Consider the following 21,121-nt stretch of genomic DNA (forward strand, 5'->3'; position numbering starts at 1 on the left):
GTGAATGTAAAGTTTAGTCTATAAAACAATAAATTGAAGAAATAAAAAAAAAACAGCTTACTGCATAAGTTGCTGACGAAAGTACTAAAGTGAGTAAGAAATATAGTCAGAAAACACTTTTACCCCTGAGTGTTAGTGGCCCAGATATAGTTAAATAAGAATCTATCTACAGATGTGAATACACAAGATTTTTACATGACTGTTAGAGAACACTAATACAAAAATTAGTAAGGCTGCAACGTAAATTCACTTAAGGAAACAGTGTAGGGTCTCAAAAGGCTTTTCTGCTCATCAATAACAAGGAACTGTACTAAAAACATTCACTTAGTGCTTTGTGGAAAACTGGAGGAAACCCCAAGCTTCTAGAGTGCAACAACCCAAGTGTGGGATTTACTGCGTGTGAAACCAGCAGAGTACAGTGTTCAAACGCAGATGGTTGAACCGGCTCCTCTGTGAGAAGCTGCTGCACGTAGAGAGGCAGTGTTCATGTGAGGCGCCGGTCCGTCGGACTTTAAAACCAACAAGGCAGTGTTGTCGACCGGCAGGGATCCGTCAAAAGATTATACAACAGTTTTCTCAAACTGTGGGTTCAACGAGTTCACGCTTTTTCTTTTAGAATACGAACTAGTTCATGGCGATGTTGTGCACATCAGTGTGTAATTACAGGTTGTCTGGTATCTGTTCACATAAAAAAAAAGGAAATGAAATAGTTCATATATTACAAAAACAAACAAGGGCATCGTTCGACTGTTAAGAATATAAAACATACAGTAAGGCCCCGTTTTTGGAAAGTCTCACATGCTCTAATATTGTTCCATCAAAACATAAAGAAACTCCCAAAACGAGACACCTTTAAACACGGATCGTTGTGCTCGAGTGTACAATCCCAGCTCACATTCGTTTCCTTCCCACCTTTGCTTGCTGTCACCCAGGTAACCCGAGTCTCGACTCTCCTCGACGACATCGGCTGCAGGATGTTCAGATATATTATTACGCAACGTTCCATATCAATGAACAGGCTATCAAAGGAGAGAGGACTGCTGCTACATGTCTGTTCAGGGTGACACATTTACGAATTGATCACAGCTTGGTAATTATTATTTAAAAAAAGTGCCGAAAATATTTGCCCTTGCCTCTGAAAATCTGACCTGCTAACGCCCCAGGGCTGACAGTCTCAGCAGTCAATGGGAACTGTGTCAGACACATTATATCACCTCTCAGCTGGACCTCAACAAATGCCTCATGCCTGTGAGCAAATATAACACAAGGCAGACACACAAGACGCTCCATGGCTCCCCTACACAACATGGAAATAGCTGCGCCGAGCAGCAGTCAGTGGAGTGATCTGTACTGGACTGCTGACAACACTGTGAAAAGACGATCCACTTGGTTGTCATGGTGACGTAAAAGAAAAAAAAAAATCTAAAAATTAACAATAAATCAACCTAGCACCCTTTAATTATCTTGTCCCCCTTTTTTGTTTTCTCGCTCCCATCTCCTCCGAGTAAAAAACACGAAAATAACCTCCACAGAAATGGTCAGCCTTCCCGTCATCGGATGGGTTTCTATATTCTGCTGAAACCATCCGGATTTAGTCACCCCTCGTATCAGCGCTCTCCCTTTCTGCCCCGTCGAGCCTTTATTTCAGCTTCCATCCAGTCGTGTCTTTATAGCCGTCACCATAACAACCACAAATGTTCTGACAGGTTTCCTGGCGCTGCAGTGAGAGGTGAAGCCTCAGAGGGACACGGGGAGAGAAAGAGACAGAGCCACCCACCTAACCAAAAATCCTGCACCAGCAAATGTACAGTATGTTCCCGGATCATGTGAGATGCTGGCTTTTTCCTGTTCCTCTCCTGCGTCACACTTTTATTTAGGTGAGTTTCACACGACCGGCGGCCCTGCAGAAGTTATACGGAAACACTCACCAGCATCAATTTTTCTATTCATTGTTCTGACAAGTCATGAGTTAATCTTATCTGAATTTTAGTGACAATAACCTGACTAGATATAGGTTTAGCGAATAGCCTTAAGGCCGGGTCTCAAACACTTGGTTTCTAACTCCTTTGGTGTACTGTTCTGGGTATTTAGTACAGGTCGGGCTGTCGTGTAGTGGTTTTGGGCAGAACAGAGATTATGTCCAGAGAGTTGAAGGAGCCATGCCTTCTTTAGAGGTCGACGGAGGCAGCAGATTTTCCTCACACAGGTACTTCAGGGGAAAGTGGACCAGGAACCCTCGAACTGCCTTCAGCTCCTCTTCTGCCTGCTCCGAGTCTGTTTCCGAAAGGGGTTTCTCGTCATTGTACTCCCTCAGCTGCTGCATGTTGTGGACGGCGTCGCAGGGAAGGCATTTAAAGACCTGTGACAGAAGCAAAACCGCACAACAGGGGTGGGGGGTGGGGGGTAAGAAACAAGACATGAAAAATTTAGCTGAAATGATGGGAAACGTGAAATCTGACTAAATTCATACCGTGCTGTAGATGGTGGCATTGAGTTTAGCTGTTTGGTTCCAGACCAGAAAGAAAAAATCATCACTGATCGGGTCGTCTATATTGATGCTGGGGTCGGAAGTTCCTCCAACAAGAACGCTGTTGAAAAAGAAAAAAAAAAGATTTAATATAGGCCTCATGTTAATGTGTACCTGGAACACACTTTGACACCGATTTGTGGTACCAAGCCCAAGGTAGACTGGTTCCAAGTACACTTATGAGCCATCCTATCCTCGAACATGGTGTTTGTTATGAACAGCACAGAAGTCCGATAACAAAACATTTAAATTCAGAGTGAGGAAGCCTCCCTCCAGGTGACTGTGTGGTAGCCCACATGGGCATTGAAATACCCGGGGGAAAGACAGAATCTCCAGAGGACACTCTGTTCAGGACACCATTTACAGACTCCTAGAAACCCAGATACTCTGAACAGATATTAGGTGCATAAACACAAACAACAGTCTGAATCCTCCCTCCTGCAGCTCAGAGCTGCAGAGAAGTGATCCCCTCGTTCACCGGGGAGAACTCCAACAGAGAGATGCTCAGCCCGGAGCTTCTGAATATCCCCACACCCAGCTGACAACCCTCCCCATGTGCAACTCCAGAGTAGGAGAGAGTCCAGCCCCTCTGTAGGAGTTTGGTTTCAGAGCACAAGCTGTGGGTGGATGTGAGCCCAACTTCATCTGGTCAGTGTGGTTCGACCTTACACACAAGCTCTGGCTCCTCTCCTGCGAGTGAGATGGCATTCCACGTATTTAAATCCAGATAATAATGTCAGAAGGCCCCGGGCCCCTGCCAGCCAGACTTCGACTTCTCTCCCTTCAGGTGGTGGACCCAAGTTAATGCAGCTTCCTGTAGCCTTTTTTAAGACCCAGCCAAACCCCAGGAAGCAAGATTCGACCACTAGTGACCACTAGTCACTTCAGGAGAAACAGGTTTTGCCCATACCTGAAGCACTCTTTGCGCAGCGCGAGAGTGAGGGGTCCTGCTTCGTACTCCTGTCCTCCCATGACGGATGGGACCCTCTCTTCGTCCTCCACAAACACGGCGAGCTCGCTGTCTCGATCGCCCAGCATGCTGCGATCATTGATGTTTGCTGATCCTGAAACACCCAGTGGACAGAACAAACCTTCGGAATTTGTCATTTTAAACGGAATGATTTTTAAGTAATCACAAAAATGGGGAAAAAAAAAGATCATATTGGTTGTGTTTAGTTTTGTTTTAATTACGTCATGAGTACTATTTTAGCTAGGTCCATAAGTCCAAACAAAAGGCTTTGTGAAATATTCTAAGATGAGTGAAATTTAAATATGGAAAATTAAGATCACTAATATTATTTAAAGACAAAGCATTTAAACTTGGCTTCCTCTTCCTCGTTTTTCTGCTCAACAGGCTGATAAAAGTCGAGGTGGTGTCACAGAAAGTCACAGAACAAAGCAGTAAATCAGACAATATATTTTGCAATCATTTCATTGTGGGTTTTGGTAATTTTTTTTTTAGAAGTCAGTGTCACAGTCAGCGTCTCACCAATGATGTAGCGGCGGTCGTCGGCAATCAGGGTCTTGCTGTGAACGTAGATCAGCTCGGTGACGAGCTTCCCGGAGAGCTTGGAGTGTGTTCTGAGACCACAGAAAGTGATGTACTCCGTCCACTGGTCCTTTACTGAGGACAAGATCAGAATTACATTACCTGCAGCTGATAAAAGTACTGCACAAAGAAGATTTACTAAAGGAATTTGTGCGGATCGGCAGCTTTAATTTGAAGAGTTACTGAACTGAAACAAAGCGGAGGGGAAACTAAACTCACCTTCACTAAGTTTGGACAGGATGGAGTCCTCTCCACGGCACATCGTCCTTGGACATTAAAAATGACCACAGTTAAGCAGTTGTACATACATGGAGCACAAAAATAATAAACTACACCATCTAAACAAACAACAGATTTATTGACACGATCTCTTGAAGATCTTCAATTTTATCAGAGGCTATGAAACTGAAAAGCTCCTCAACGGTGCGCCACAGTCCAAGAAATGCGTCTCAGTTCAATTTGGTTCAATTTGCATTTAGAACATGAATGTGTGAGATTATGTTTGTTACAAACAAACACGGAAACAAGACAGTCTACCCTCTTTCAATTCTACTTGTATGTGTCAAAACTGGTGATCTGATCTTTACCAGGTTCTGAAATGATTTAAATCTAACGTGAAGTGTGCAAAACCACACAACAGATTTGTTGTTTTTACTGCTGTGTTTTTGGATCGATGTCCTGTTTTATGGTTTGGCCTACAGAGGAGCTCATGGCTGAGAGGAACCGAGCTGTTAAAAATCAATACACTACATTTATTTTAGGAAACGTGCCTCAGTGCCAGATAAAAGTATGTTACTAAATGCGTTTCCTTGTGGTTGTCAGAGTTAGGTTAGGACTCTCACCTGTAGGTGTAGTGCAGAATAGCCTGGATGGCATTTCCGCCTCCTGTTTTAACGTCTCCCTCGAAACCAGGAAGCAGAGGAATCACCACGAACACCCTGAACTTCTTCTGCTCTCTGCAGCAACACACAACGATCACTGCTCCCCCCGTGTGCCATTTCAACGTTTATGAAGTTTAAATTTCAGATTTAATGTCGGCTCGACTGATGATTCAGGTGCGTTTTCGTTAACCAAAACTTCAGTGCAAATACTGTAAAATGCTGCTTCAAAACTTCAAGGTTTACAAATGTGCAGGCAGTAAACGAATTGTAGTGTCACACATGCACACACAAAAAAAAAAATCTCACCTGTGAGCACGTAGGATTCGGTCCACAATTGCATCGCCGATCCCATTTTCAATCATCTTCTCTCTGGCACAGCTGATGAAGAACTGGTTCTAAGGGCAGAGAGGAGGCAGATGGTGGCTCAGTATGAGATGGAAACCAAAGCAGACAGGAAGCTGGCAAGCACGGGAGTGTTCGCATTCATGAAACCTTCAAATTAAGCCCCAGAACTGTTCAGAGATGCGACACGAACACGGAAATTACCCTCCATGATGAAGAATTGCAAGCAGAAATGGACCACAGCGACAGTAAACAGTGGAGTCACTGAAGTTATCACAGACAGTGCTGAATTACCTCGATGTAGATGTAGTGCTCGCTGTTCTTGATAGTGTCTATGTAGGCGTTCTGGATCGACTTTTCACATGTCCCTGCCGACCACAGATGAGCAGAGCGCAGCACCTGAGGAAACAACACAATACAAAGGTTTCTGTCGCAGGGTGCGCGTCCTTTTGTTCGTGCGCGCTTCACCTTGTGTGTTCTCCCAGAATACAAGCCCTACAATCGGTAGCTTGTTCCCATTTTTCCTGCCTATTGAGGAAAAATCTGTTGAAATAATTAAAATCAGATCCTATTCATACATAATAAGGATGCTTAGGAGGGACACAAAAAGGAGCGCACCTGCTCCGGCTCTAACACAGACGGTAACAACAGGAACCGTTGGCCCTGAAACCTGAATAAAGCTGCCCCGATACCTAAAATTACACAATAATAGGGAGCAAGGGTTACAGTTACAGGCCACCGCCCTGAACTGTAAAAGAGAAAACACACAACACAAAAGCTATTGTAAGACCTCTGCCCAACACTTGTTTTTTGAGAAGGTTAAACTCAAACACGATGTTGACTTGAGAGTAACCTTTTAATGTTTTACTTACTACTTGAAGTGGGATCTGTAGAAAGAATATTAACTATTAGTGCTTTAATATCTTACCAAAACCTAATAACTTGCCTGCAAATCTAAACATCATCAAGTAGTTTCACATCTTTCTGGAAGGAACCACAAATAGTTTCTGATATAAAGTCAGTAGGTAATCATTCACCTACTGCAAATAACTCCAGATTATGAGCGAGGTTATGATATTTAAGCTCCTTGGTCTCTTTAAAGAGGTAGTTTAGGTCTTTTGTTGTGCGGTTCAGTGGAAAAATGACCAACAACTAATATCTAATCTTCTGTTTAATGACCTCAGTTTGGAAAAGCAGAGCTTAATTTTGACCAGATTGATGAGCTAATGGCTAGTCTGAGATCAACCTGGATTGCTGCTGTCCCTCCAATCTGAACTGAAGCTGCAAGCTCTCCTAACTGAGGTTGTTCAAAGAGCTATCTGCAACAGGTAAGACATTAACTGTTCATAGCCTTTTCTACAGAGGTTTATATAAAAATGCTGAACTACTGCTTTAATAAGTCAGATTTATGTCGCTCGGCTCGCTTCTATCCCCTCACAGCCACTATTACAACACTAAATTCGAAGTGGCTCAGCAACTTGTTGTGCCACCTCACAATCTGGACCACAAATCCCATGAAGCCTGCTGAAGACGCTTTTCACCCGTACTCTCTGTTCTTCCCAGTGTTTCCTCTGGCTTTGCCGAAGAGGACAGATATGTTGGGAGTAATTTGGTTCAACACGCTTCTCTTTTGTTCCACCATCTGCCACCGCTAGAAAAAAAACACTCCGAACGCTGAATTGCTACAATTCAAAAGCCAGAACAGAGTCTCTCTTTGTTGTGAGGAGAACCATCTGATTTCCTGCTAGATCGGACCTGCTGCCAAAGTTGGGAGTGATCTTAGCTTCAGTGGTTTGTCTGTAGAAAAATCACAAATTCTGACATGACAGACGCTCAACCTTGGCTTACTCAGCCCCACACAATCTCTGGCCTCGAAAGATTTTATGACGCCGCTCAAAACGAAGCCTCTGGTAGTTTTCTGTGTTCTCCCAGACCCATCTGCTGCACAGAACACTCTGCTTTATGTCAGGCTCGCTCTTATGTGAAGCCCATCTCCGGTACGCTTGTTTTACTACTGACTACTGTTCTGAAAAAGAAATACCTTCTGCAGTACAATTTCCACTTTATTAAGCCTTTATTTAAGCTGTTTATTGTTTGTGTGAAAGCTAAAAAGCCCTGGAACAAGAGGACCAGCCTTCTTTTACTAGCGCCGCAGTCTTGAACAAACCTTTGCCTGCGTATTTAATGATCAGCTCTTTAAAAAAAGCTGAAAGAACAGCTTGATAAACTATTCATGCTCTTGTTAAGCACAACCTGCAAAAGGAAGATCAATTCAAGCAAAATGCGATGCACAATGAGCTTGTGAAACACAGGATTTGCATAGTAAATGCCGAGCAAAATAGCAGCGTTCGATGAGTATAACCCAAGAAGTTTAAAGGAAATCACTGGATGTGTGCGTGCACCGCTGCTGTTTGACCTTCCTGGATGAAAAAAGCAACCAACATCTTGACGGTTTGTTCTCTGGTTAAAAATTAACAACAAAACAAGGGATTTTGTCAGGAGGACCAATAGGATAAACTGCCATCCAAACGAGCTGAAACTCATGGGCTACATTATCAATCTGTTTAGAAAAAAAAAAAAAACAAAACACCACAGCCTGAGCCAAAACCTTTAACTGTTTGAAGAACAATGTTAAAACAGAAAAGCTGATTTTTATTTTACACTAAAACACTAACTACACAAATAACACAATTCTTCAGAGTCTTCATAGGTTAATATCAGAATTTCACATTGAATATTAAATGCAATCAAATTATGTGTTTGTATGATACAGATTTCTGAGAAAATCCTTCATACTGATCACAACTTCCTCTATCATCCTACAGCGACAAAATGAGTTAAAAACATACCAAAACATTTCAGTAAAAACTGGTCAAAACTTGCTAAAAGCAACTGTTAAATTCCAGTTGCTGCTCACTGATACAAGTCTACAATATCTGTATAATCTGCTGTCCCACATGCAGCAGCTCGTTTGTTACTCAGCTTTGCATTTGGATCTCCAAACATCCAAACATTTCCTGAATCAAACTCCACAATAGGGAAGTTCCAGCAATGTCTACATGCCACGAAGTGTGTGTGTGTGTGTACGTGTGTGTGCAATCAAATACCTGAACTTTGGCCTTGCTGGAGCCAGGCACGGTGAACGGCAGGGAATCAGCAGTGGAGTGAGACTTGGGGAGAAGGTAAGGGAAGAATTCATCCTTGTACTTGACTTTGAAGATCTAACGAAGACAAGAGCAGTGAAGGAACCACGTTTATTTAGGTTAGCCTAAAAAAGGAGCCTTGCTCAATTTAGTAACATTTAATATAAGTTTTAACGTTTGACTTCACTGCTTTGGTTGCTTTGATCACAAGATGTGTTCGTCTTAAACCAAAGACTCGTTTAGGTCCCGTTCCATATTAGAGCATACGTATTTATTTATTCCAAAACCTCAACGATAAAAGTCTCCGTGACTCACCTTAGTGAAGTTCCAGCGCTGGATGAAGTGTCGGGCCACATCCCTGGCCGCTTTGCCATGAACAGCTGCGGACAGGTCACGCCACGGCATGCGAGGAACTTCAGTGCGGTCGATGTTATCTAAAGAGGAAAACATAAATCCGTTCACCCCAGTGTTCAAATGTCACTGTGTTTAAATGTGATACTGGCCAGGAAAAAGACAAAGAGGCAGGCCAAGGAGGAGATATCTGGATGCAGTTAGAGAGGATGTGGAGGTTGTTGGCGTGAGGACAGAGGACACAGAGGACAGAGTTAGATGGAAGAGGATGACTCGCTGTGGCGGGAACAGCAATGAAAAAGAAGAAGACTTACTGAAGTTCAGATTATGTACCTTCAAATGGCCGGTCCAGTTGGATCCAGTCTTTCTTGATAAAGTTGCTGTAATCTTTGCCAAGCCACAGTTTAGTGTTACCAGCCAGATCACCCAGATCCTGTTCTGGTTGACCGTCTGGTCTGGGGCCGTCAGCTGTGCCGTTATCCTGGTCAACAGAGACACACATTAACGTCTGAGCTGAAACGCACACTCCTTCACTCCTCACAACTCTTCCTTACCATCACATCTTTGTCTGGCTGCTCCTCAGTTACGCCGTTCGACCCCTCTGTAGAGCCCAGGTCCGTCAGCCGGTACTGATTGTCGTCCCACCTCCCAAACGCCAGATCGATCCCCCCGACAAAAGCTACGGATTGGTCGATGGCCACCATCTTTTCATGGTGAGCCCAGAAGATCACCACAGACGACACGTGGTCAGGATGTCGCATCACCTGATGGATCCGAAGAGCGAAGTTATCAGTTAATAGTAAAACAAGATGACGCCTTTCTGGTGGTTTGTGTTACTGTTTGGCCATTTTCTGTGTCAAATAAAACACAGACCTTGATGTTTGAGTGCATGTCCATAAGAGTCCTCTTGCTGTAGTCGCTACTGATGCCAAGCGCCACCTCCACCTCTTTGTACAGCAGGACACATATTTTGACTCCTTGTTTCTGCAAAAGAAGGTTTAAGAACAGGCAATGTTAGGAGCACACTTCACATAACGGCTAAGGAAAGCATTTCAACCCTTATCAGAACAGAAGGAATCCGTACTGCTTTTCGCTTGAGGATCTCGTCCAGCCTCCAGTGGTTGTCAGTGGCTGGCCTCTTCAGGAAAACTTCTGGACTGAGCCTGAAAAAAATATAAACATAAATATGTTTTTATAGTTACAACTTTACAGATACTGACCAAAGATTTGGTGTGGTAGTATCGAAAAGTTATTTGAATCTCATACTCTCAGGACTAACTGATCCCACAGGATCTGCATTTAAAACTTTCCCGTTAATTACTGGAGTCAACTCTGTCTATCAGTTAGCAAAATATCTTGTGAACCATGGGACAGATTTCAATAAAACCAACAGAGCTAATAATTTATGTAAAGGTAGCAAGAAATCTCACATAATGTTGTTTTCAAAGAATACTAGGTCAATAATTACATAAGAAATAGACTTCTAGAGTAGCAAAAAATATTTTGTTGTTGAAGTTATATGGACATTAATATGTGGGCAAATCCAAATTCTTCTGGTTCTCACCACCAATCAGTGATGAAAATCTCCTCCTTGGCGTTCTCAAGAGCATCAGCCAGGTCTGCAAAGTAGCCACTTCCATTCACATACCTTAAATAAAAATCAATAAACCACAAAGTGCTTAAACGAAGGCTAACACTGGTTACTGGAAATAGCAGCAGGTTATCAAACTGACCATTTAGTGAGCGTGGTCGCCCGTTGAGGAGCAAATCCATCAAAGTGATGCCCTTTGAAAAAGTCACACGCTTCTGCCAGCCGGTTGATTTCGTGACTCCACCAGTGGCTTTGTCTGTAGCTGCTGCACTTAATTATCAAATTCCTGCCCAAAAGCAAACAGGGAAGTAACACATAGAGCAAAACGGGCAGTGCTCGGCACATACTTGGACACATAGCGGACCTACCGTGTCTGGTTCTCAAGGCAGACTCCATGTTCGGTGCCGGTGACAGCGCGACCCACCGTCACTTTGAAGTCTTGGTCAAACAGCAGCACGAAGTTGATCATAGCGTTGTCTCGGCTCATGTACATGAGGAAGGAGTCCTTCACCACCAGCCAGCGGTGCGACCAGCGATAACAGAACCGGTCGTGGCCGAAGCAGTTCAGACCCTGGATCCGGTGACCGCCCGACCTCTTCATGATCGGTCCCTCCCTGAAACAGATCCACGGGAAATATTTGATTAGCCTTACAGTTCAGAGAAATTTAAGTGAAGTTTGAATGTGAAGGTTAAAAACACCTAATATTTGACTTGTTGTAGACGGATTGGATTGGCAGAGCAGCCGTGTGCTGAGGCACTTTTGGGATTATATCTAGATGATTCGATTTATTACGTCTTATACCAATAAAATTCAATCCACTGAATTTTTAAATGAAAAGTCTGCAAGCAGATATATTTCTACAGACATTTGAAAAAGTGTAGTTACCGTTGTGTATAAATAACATAATCTTATTTTAGTGTACTGTTGTAGGACTTATATTTCTTAACTAAACAAAAGAGTCTGGAGAGATTTATTTTGAAACATCTGATAATTAGAAAGGCTTTTACGTGGTCAGACAGTTTTGCAATCTGGATCTTTTCCAGTAAGTGAAGCATGAATAATACTTATATTTTCTTGGTATCTCTCTGGTGGTAGTCTAATACAGACAACCAAACATTACACGACCACATAGATAGACATCATCTTCACAAATATGCATGTTTTCATAACATTAGTAGACATTCTGACTCCAAGCAAAGTCTCTCTGCGTCCGCAATGGAACGTTGTGACCTTGAACTAATCATCACATTGATTGTTACTCAAACTCAGTTATACTACCAAACAACTGTTCTTCTGGTTGCACTTTATGTCCTTTAGCACTATTGTTGTTTTCCCCCCATCAGCGACACCTACTGCTCAGAACTGCAACGGCGCTGGTACAAACAGAAGCAAACACTGAAAGTGTGCTTCACCCCGATCATGTGGATCAACTAATATTCCAGGGAAAAAAAGGCTAACCTATTTCTTGATATTAGTAATGTAGAAAAATGCATTTGATGCTGGTTGCTGACTTACTGAAAGAGTCTTAAACACATCTGCAGTTTTTGCACCAGGCCTCATTTGCATGCATTACTTATTGTGAGTCATGTTTTGGGAACAAGACCTAATTTTTTATTAGATTGTAAATATATAATTGACATAGATGCATTTCTTTACTTTGTTGCATTGTACTGCTGTCATTTTAAAACAATTCCAATTTCCAGGATTTCATACTTATTTATGTGTACGCTACTTTAAAGCCTTTAATATCAGAATCAAACTATTTCTCCAAACGGAGGTCATTCAAAAAGCCATCTACGGCAGGTAAGATCTCAATTGTTCATAACTTTTCCACAATACCCCCCACTTCTTTAATCCTCAACTTCTCCTCAACTGCTTCTGTTTCCTTCACATCCGTATGTTCATAGTGTGTTGCTTACAAGCCTTTGGGTCCCAGTTCAGTGACAAAGGAGAGCGGACCGATGGAGAGGAATTCCAGCTGGGAATTTGACAAGGAGAGGATTATTTAATGGTTTATGAACATAAAATGCATTACAACTTATTCATGAAGGTCATTAAGTAGATAAGGAGTTTACCATGCTGTGGTCATTTCGACAAAACGCATTCCCCAGCAAACCATTCAGGTACTCCTCAAGGTATTTCTGCATTAAAAAAGAAGCAGCATAATAAATGACAGGGAAGAAGACAAACAAAACAAACATTATACAGGAAATTTCTTTGGCAAAAAAATGCATTTTCATATGCTTCTTTTTAAAAACAGGGAATTAGAATAAATATTTAGTACTAGAATCCTGTAATCTCAATACCCCTTTGCTGGAGGTTCTTCGGGTTCGTTCGGTGCCCTGTAGGCTGGGCATTTCCTCCGGCATGCTCCTCAGCTGCTGCCTGTCCTTTGCAAACCTTTATTTGAATATTCAAAGTAATCAGTGCTTGAGAGACCTGATATTAAAAGCTCAAAAGGAGCTCAGATTCTTCATGCCCGTCCCTCTGAGCGAGAGGCTGATTTGCATGGCCGAGATAAACAGAAGCACCGACCTTCGAGAGGGCAGCAGGTGAGCCATCATCCTGTGCTTGTAAAGGTCTCGGTGCAGCTCCTGAAAGTGTTTGTACTTCCTCTTCACCACCCAGTGGAAGTGGCCGTGTGTTAGATGCACCGTGTACAGGGTTCCTACGTTGACCTGGGAGTGCATTGTTGAAATATATGCAAGTTTATTATTTAATGCCTTAGAGAAACAAACTGAAGAAAGATAGATGTACAAAAAAAAACCCCACACAAACATAAACAAACAGTTTTAACCATCCACCTTTGTGGAATTTTGTTTAAATTGTTCTAACAGAAGTGCTGAAATTCCCAGCTACACCACCAGGTGGTAAAAACACGAGATTAACACCACATCAAAACACAGAAAGAACTTAGCCAAAGATTTTCCTACAACAACTGCAGCCTGTCTTTGTCTTCGACACAGTTTCCTCTCAGTTATTAACCTTTTCAGCACACAGTCAGAGAGTTATGGTGACAGGATGGGGATGAAGCGATGCTGTAGTTGGCCTGCAGGAAGTAAGCTGCTAAATCAGAAGGAAAAGGTGCACAGCACACAGATATTTGAAGTCTTTTTTTTTTAAGATGTCCGGAGTCATATATATTATCATTTTACTCAGGTCATCTTATAGTACGATCTGCTCTTGTTTAAGCCTCGGACAAGTCACTGAGGTTTGGCTAAAAACCAGGAGTCTCAGCTTTCTGTCGACATTCAACAACAACAAAAATAAAAGTTTAAACTGCAAGGCAAGCTTCTCTTCAAACCACCTATTTGTGAAACTGTTCAAGTCATTCAAACGTGACTAAAAATGGCAGCAAGTACTTATGTAGTTTCATTCTGAATAAGAAGACATTGGAAATTTGAATTACTGTACATAAATATGCTTTTATAAATGTCAAGGGATAAGATTAATTCCTGATCGCAAATAATTTCCTATATTAGCCTCCAGGAGCAAAGCACTAAATCCAAGAGGTATTAGTGTCTAACCAACATAAATGTCCACAACCGAAATATAAAATCTACACTAAAACTATTCAGAGAATCAGCTGGCCCCACTTTGTACATAAACAGTGATAAAATAACAACAAATTATATGAATCTGGCACTTATTCAATGCTGAATAATTTGTTGTTTTATCATTAAAACTGTATTCAATGTGACATAAAGTCATTTGAGCAGAAGAAAACAATGAAATTCAAACAAAACTCAGAAACTGTTTATATCAGGGTTTATATGATAAACATAAAAAAGCATTTTCACATGTTTCTAATGGTGTTTTTACAAAAAAAATAACTTTTATAAAGGGCTTCCACAAGGAATTATACCAACTTAGTAAAATATTATTAAAAAAAATTAACAGATGTACCTTTGAGCGAGTGGTGTACTTCTCTGTGTTGTCCACCCTGCATGTAACCGGAGTGCCAGGAATCAAGTAAGAAAGAGCCTTTTCTTTCATCTCAGGGAGGTGATGAACCACGAGGAAGTCATAGCCATCTGAAACACAGACACATTTTACTCAACTCGTTCTGATGCAGATGTAGGAGTTTCTCAATTCACAGCCGGTGAATGGCGTCTAATTATCGCTCGCCGCAGAAAGTGTCTCTGTGTGTGTGTCTGTCTGTTAGCAAAATATTTCAAGAGTCAGTTTATTGAGATACAGATATTGACCTAAAATTTGGGGTGAAAGCTGCTGAGACTGATCCCCAACACATATTCTGAGCACTAACAGATTCCAAAAAAAAACTTTGTCTAAAACTTTGCCTTTAACTATCTGGAGTCATTTGTCTGTCTGTTAGCAAAATATCTCATAAATCACTGGATGGATTTTAATGAAACTATCAGGAAATAATCACTGGATGGACATCTACAACTGATTAAATTTTGAAGCGAACCCAATTCAAGATGGTCGCCACAGCTAATCAACATTAACCAACACAAAAATGGTTATAACTCAGTCAGCTTCACATATATTAAAATAAAAATTTGTGTGGGAGTAGCTGAGAGTCATCCACAACACATACTCTGAATATGACATTTTGTGATACTGTATGAGATCACGCTTAACGACTAAAACCTTATCATCACTCAACATAACATGAGTCTAAAACTCTGGCATTAAATGCAGCAAGCAATACGCAGTTCTTTAAGAAATGCTAGGCATTTTTGCTTTTTTATCCTTACTGCTGGTTGGCATGAGGCTATCTAACTCATCTGGACTCAGAGAGTGGTCACGCAAGAAGCGCCTTTGGTTCAGGTTCTGTGCGGCGGAGCTCACAGCCGCCGGCTCGATCACATCCTCTGGACTCGCCATCGCACCGCTGGTGGAGGAGCCAGCTCCTCTAGCAAAACACAAAGAACAGAAGTCAGCGTTTGGTGACCAGAGAACTAAATATTACTGAAACTAATGAGATATGTTCACATAAATATATACACTCAGATGTACACTCAGCAGTCACACCACTTCACACACCCACACACATACAGATATAATAAGAGGAACAAACATGGAGTACAGGAGGCACCATCTTTCAGGATACAGTAAAAAGTAAATTTAAGAAAAAGTTCAGATTTTTTGGAGGGAGAGGGGTTTATGTGGAGTAATCACGAGGGGTCAGTGTCTTACCTGCAGTAGACAGCAGTCTGAATGATTTTGATCCAGAGAATCCTCAAAAACCTCAAAAACGTTACACTTGTTCAAGCAAACAGTGTTCTAGATTTTTTTTTGTACACTTAACACAGTTCGTTTTGCAACTTGTGTTTCACGTGAAATGTATTGCAACGAACAGCGGACCATGTTCCAACACGGACCGTTTTTATTGTAAATAACCATAAATGTTTATGTAAATAAATGTGATTCAAAAGTGACTCTGTGTAAAAGATTAGACTGCAGCTTTCAGTTGAATCACTGAAATTTTTAAAGTTTAAGATTTTTTTAGATGGCCCCTGCTCATCAACCACATATTATAATACTAGACCAAATGTTCCTGCCTTCTCTCGGTGTTGGGAATAAAAGCTAGCAGGACCCAGTTTATGGGAGCTGCCTTGTCTCATTTTTGGAACCGAAGTCTGCGCACTTTAGACGTGGGGCTTTAAGCCCCGCCTTCTCCCCCTCACACAGTCATGGGGTCCCACGAGCTTTTCTTGAAGCAACTAATCACATGAAGTACCTAATTATGGCTACACATAAATGAGTATTGGAACATAGAGCAGCAAGGCAAGCGCAGCATGAGTTAACAAGAGTTAAAATCTGAAAGGAGGAGCGGGAGTTAAAACTTGTACTGGGACCAGCTTATAGGAAGAGTGGTCCCCTACTGACTTCAGCTTCCACGAGCTCCAGTATTTCTACATACGACTGATGGCTCTGAGTAGCAGTTTCTCCCCGATTCTCCGAAATGAGGTCACTCTGACTGCTGTCTGATGCAGGTAAGATACTGACAACACATATCTTAAACAACACACTTAAAAGAAAAAAAATTAAATGATCCTTTTAAGGCAGACAGTTAAATGCAAATAAAGGGTGAATAAAAAGATTATGTTAGTTAATACTGTATAAAATTAGAAGATATCTAAAACAAATTGGTGGTATTTGTACAGAATTAGAATTACCACCAAACAGAATACGATATAAATGTGTTGTGGTAACAACATGCTGGTAAAGGCGTCAACATTACGACATACGAGACGAGCAGGACTCAGCTAACCAGAGGGTGAAGAGGGTGTGTACCAGGCCTTTTGTGTACTCTGTGTGTGGGTAGACGTCTTTGAATAGCCAAGTGTCTCCCGGGCAACAAGAATACAGGAAATGAGTGTGTGTACGTGTGTGCGTACGTGTCTATGTAGGTAAGAGAGGGAGAAAAAAAAAACTGAAGTGAGATAGAAATAAAGCCAAACCACATCCACATCCAGTTCGAATTCTGGGAATATCAGCTGCCATTTCCTAAAGTATTAAAGTGAAACTGTAAAGAGCGGATGTGGTCCCAGTTTTAGTTTTTTCCCTTTTGTTGCAGCGGCTTCTTGAAACCTCAGATCCCTCCTGTTTCCTCACCAGCTAATACAAAGAACAGATGGGATTGACCTTGAAAAGCTGAGGTTGAAAATAACAGGTTGCTTTTACAGGAATCGCTGTGATTTATAGGATTTCTGTGTACTTGTTCTTTTAAAGAAATGTTTAAAATCTGCACTTCTGCTCGAGTAATGTTTGGTTTCAAATATTGCACTTTGCTACAAATCCCATCTGATACTGAGCATTAAAAAAAAAGACAAATTAAAAACATGAGAAAATTAAAGGAATGCACATCACCCGCCGCCTTTCATGACAAAGTTTTAGACTCAAATCTTGTGACGAAAAACAGAGATTGTGAAATCTCACGTGACCCGTTAGCACCTGAAGCATGTGGTGGTGACTGAGGATCCCTCTGTTTCTGTTTCTTCTTTAATAAAATTATGATGTTGGCTATGATACATGTCTACTTTCTGAATTTTAAAAGTCACATTTATGTCATCTTAAGTCTTGGAGTCAGACGGAAGTGTGATGAACAAATAAAGAACACAGTACACAGTAAGAGTTTTTATATTTTGGAGAAGTTCGCCAAAATGATACTTCCGAAATGGTTTAAATGTCACGTGTGGACTTCTTTTCACTTTGGTATTTGCACTTGACAGAAACCAGCTTCCTTCATCTCTGAACTGGATGGATGGATGGATGGATGGATGGATGGATGGATGGATGGATGTTTTAATTTAAGCCCTAAAATCCTCTCTTGTCCTTTGTAAACAGCACAGAAAAGATCCCCTCCTGCTGTTTTTCTCAGATTTTAAATGAGCTGCTTTTTACTTTAATTTAAGTAGAGGTTTAAACCGGTAATTTGATTAAGTAAACTTTAATCACAGTAGTAGTACTTGTACCTGAGTAGCTTATTTCAGTACTCTTTCCATCTCTGTTGAAAAGACTTCCGTTTTTGATTGGGTTTTCAAAATTCCATTAAATAGAGGATCTGTTATTTTTCTTAGACTGTAAATATAAAATTTTACATTATAATCTTATATTATAATCCATTACAGTTATTAGGAATATGCAACAGCGTGGTGACAAACCTAATTCCCGTTTGGACAATCTTTTACTGGAACAAACCTTCGTCTGAATGTCCAAAGAAAATACAAGTGACATTTTTGTTTGCTATAGAAATCCATGTTAAGTCCACTTTTACTCTATTTGAGCCGTTCCTGCACTTCTCCTGAGCCGTTTTGTGGTTTCCTCCTAAAAGATTGTATTTTCCTCCAAGCATTCAGCCATGTAAACTGAGATATTTATGCTTTTGCTCCACTGAGTGTCAATACTGGCAGCAGCTTTTCCTGCTCTACTCTTCAGCAAGCACAACCAGTCAAAAGTAGAAAAAAAAAAAATCCTGTTTGTACTTGTTTCGAAACGTGCACAAAGCAGAGGGTACTGGCTCAAGCATGCAAACTAAACACTGAAACAACAAGGGGAAAGGCAGACACAGATTGATCGAATCTGTTTATTTTTTGAAACAAAGAAGATCCCTGTTGGCTAAAAAAAAAAAGATTTCCTTGTTTTTTGGGCTCTTGCTCGGGTTACATCTGGGTTATACTACACAATGAGACTGGACTGAGGGGAATTTAAAAGAGTAGCCACGCCAAGCATTCCAGCATAAATCCTCACACGTGCACACTTTCTGAATTAAGTGCATTTTTACCAGATCAGCTACAACTAGAAAAATGTGCATTTACTGCAATAATGCAGCGAGAACACTGAGAGCTGAACGAGTTTACTAACATTCGCTAAAGAAGCTGAAACTAAACTTAAAATTAAATCAGAACGAAAGCTCAAATTAGAAAAGCAATACATAGAAGGCAATAATAGCTAAACAAGAACTAAAACTAGCAGAACAGGAGCTAAAAGCTAAATTTAGCAAAACAGTAGATAGAAGTCAGAATTAGAAAAAAAAGTTAAAAAGACCTGCAAAACAGTAAGTGAAACTAATCTAGCAAAAGCTAAAAATATCATAACTACAGCAGCAACTAAAACCAGTAAAAAGGTAGCTAAAAGCTAAAATTAGACTAGCACGTATGCTGAAGAGAACCAATCTAAATGCATTTCTATGAGGAAAAAAATGGAAATAAAGTTAAATAATAAAAAAGTACTAAAGCTACAAATACCAAAAGTCATAGTGGTATTGTCCTGAACGTGCTGAAGATTTTGATACATGAACAGCCGAAATAGCTGAAAGCATGCTGAAGTAGAGCCCCCAAAAACATGTGGAAGAACATATAAACAGGAAAAAAAAAACAATAGTGTGAATGTTGACTCAAAAAGCAGAGAGGTGCAAAGCTTCGAGGAAGTTAAAACCTTTTTCACTGTACTGTGAGTTTGGGAGTTTCTGGCTTTTGTGACTCCTGGGTTTCGTCTAAAAGAGAAATCCACCACCTGCTGATGCAGAAAGATGGTTGACTGGGCCGACCAGATGAGCACACAGAGAAGTGTTGATTCCAATAAGACTGGACATTTATGAAAGGGATGTTATTCCAGCAGAACAATAAAAAAGGCTCTCTTTTAAAGAAGCACATCCCCTCTTACCTGTTTTTACAGCTGAGCCATGGAGAAGCTGACATCCAGCATCATAGCTGGGCGTGGTGACAGGTGGAACAGACTCACCATTGAACTAAACTATTCAGCTTGGTGGATTATTTTAAAATGGAAACTTCAGGGTTAGGAATCATTTCCCAACATAATATGATCTTAGTTTAAAGCTCTGGCATGAAAGGCGGCGGGTGGATATGCAGTCATTTGTATTTTGTTAAGATATTTAAGGGAATATGTTTGCTGGGCCTTCAAAAATACAGTACATGCCACCAAGTGAGAAACAAAAGACTGGAAATGAGTCAAAAACTGCTATGAGTGAGTTAACTTGTGACTACAAACATGCTGTTCAGGTTTTTTTTTTTCCCCATCCTCCTTTTGAGAAGTTCTTCCTAAAACTGAAACTACTTAGAGGTTCACTCTTTTCCACTATGTCATGAGACAAGAGTTTGCATAAAGCTTTAATTACAGCCATGAAGAAGTAAAACCTTTCCTGGATCATGTGATGCGTTCAAGCTCCGTAGTATCTCCAAGTTTTCTCAAGCTCGCATTAGTTTAAGCACAGTTTTAAAGCATTTTTTAAAGCTGATACCGTTACATAAGAAGCCCAGTCTCGGCGTAGGGGCTGAAAATGGTGAGGGCTACGTTTTGTCGTCTCCACCCAGCCTCTGGCTTCCAGCGACGCCGCCGAAAACTACATCTGCGTCCGCAAAACTATGTGGAGAAAAAAAACCGTGACGCTGCTGAAGTGGCTGCGGTTTTACACACAATATGTTTGTTATAGTACCCCGGGATGTTATATCTGCTGTTAGGACTGTCGACACAGCGAGGAGACATAACAAAAAAAAAAAAAAAAAGAAAAAGAAAAAAAGTATACTTACAGGAGTTTAAAGCCACCGGTCAGCACAAACACCTACTCCACATGCGGGACAGAGCGACAAAATGCTCATTCAGGGTAAAATTTCATCGTATCCTCGCTGTATTTCACAGATGAGCAGCCAGTAGGTGATATACTCTTTAGTCCCTCCCACTCACCGAACAGTAGGACAATGTGAAAAAAAAAACAAAACATTGTGGGGAAAATGGTCTCTAGTTTCAGAACTAGCTGCAAACTTTGAGCTCCTTTTATTCGTTTCAAATCAACTGTTCGTGCTTAAGAAACCAAACAGTGAGGTGGTGTGTTTTTGTGCAGAAGTGAACGCAATATGGAAATGTGTGCCGTGTTTCACGTGGCTGACAGGTAATACATAAGTACCTGTGATAATACTGACATTAACACAGGACAAGCCCAGACCTGAGTAAACACAAGAACAGGAATGTCGTTTTAAACATGTGCTGCTGCCTACAGTTACGCTCGCACGTCTAGAATCGACGCGATGACGTAAGTGCAGCCAGGCATTGAGCCAGGCTCTATGGGTTGACAATTTACTTCCGGTAAACGTTTTCAAAATAAAACCGATAAATGGCGTCGCTTCTTTACGTAAACATAAAGCTTCTTTCTGATTTTGCAGAAATCTTTATATGAACATGTTTGTTTTAGAATAATATTGTTGGGATTTTCAGAGAGTTTAAAGTGCCAACAAATTACAAAAGAGGTT

The 21,121-nt window shown here is 41.1% G+C and overlaps 1 protein-coding gene across 3 annotated transcripts; it reads right to left on the minus strand.

Moving 5' to 3' along the window:
• Positions 1 to 796: 796 nt before the first annotated feature.
• On the minus strand, positions 797 to 20,563 carry LOC108248273 (phospholipase D1-like). 3 transcript variants are annotated; one of them, XM_037978999.1, is made up of 25 exons: positions 20,405 to 20,563; positions 20,116 to 20,237; positions 15,201 to 15,264; positions 14,292 to 14,419; positions 12,921 to 13,063; positions 12,692 to 12,785; positions 12,461 to 12,526; positions 12,305 to 12,363; positions 10,753 to 10,998; positions 10,527 to 10,670; positions 10,358 to 10,441; positions 9,878 to 9,956; positions 9,667 to 9,777; positions 9,348 to 9,557; positions 9,127 to 9,274; positions 8,758 to 8,876; positions 8,407 to 8,520; positions 5,594 to 5,698; positions 5,264 to 5,352; positions 4,919 to 5,032; positions 4,296 to 4,342; positions 4,017 to 4,151; positions 3,438 to 3,591; positions 2,471 to 2,588; positions 797 to 2,359 (listed from the first exon to the last, which is right to left on the minus strand). In XM_037978999.1, the coding sequence occupies exons 4-25, from the start codon at positions 14,379 to 14,381 to the stop codon at positions 2,135 to 2,137; spliced, it is 2,694 nt and encodes an 897-aa protein (XP_037834927.1). In that variant the 5' UTR covers positions 14,382 to 14,419; positions 15,201 to 15,264; positions 20,116 to 20,237; positions 20,405 to 20,563; the 3' UTR covers positions 797 to 2,134. The 3 variants fall into 3 exon arrangements, with proteins under 3 accessions (XP_037834927.1, XP_017292430.1, XP_037834926.1); XM_017436941.3 differs by having other exon boundaries at positions 15,107 to 15,264; XM_037978998.1 differs by lacking the exon at positions 20,116 to 20,237 and having other exon boundaries at positions 15,107 to 15,262; positions 20,405 to 20,557.
• Between the last annotated feature and the right edge of the window lie 558 nt (positions 20,564 to 21,121).

The sequence above is a fragment of the Kryptolebias marmoratus genome, linkage group LG13, assembly GCF_001649575.2.
Source record: "Kryptolebias marmoratus isolate JLee-2015 linkage group LG13, ASM164957v2, whole genome shotgun sequence".
NCBI lineage: Eukaryota > Metazoa > Chordata > Actinopteri > Cyprinodontiformes > Rivulidae > Kryptolebias > Kryptolebias marmoratus.

Excerpts from the sequence above, each read along its gene's own strand:
- LOC108248273 (XM_017436941.3), bottom strand. The coding sequence starts at position 15,236 with ATGGCGAGTCCAGAGGATGTGATCGAGCCGGCGGCTGTGAGCTCCGCC. Across the intron at positions 9,778-9,877 it reads AGATCCTCAAGCGAAAAGCA|AAACAAGGAGTCAAAATATG; the intron begins GTACGGATTCCT and ends CTTCTTTTGCAG. Across the intron at positions 2,589-3,437 it reads CTGCGCAAAGAGTGCTTCAG|CGTTCTTGTTGGAGGAACTT; the intron begins GTATGGGCAAAA and ends CTTTTTCAACAG.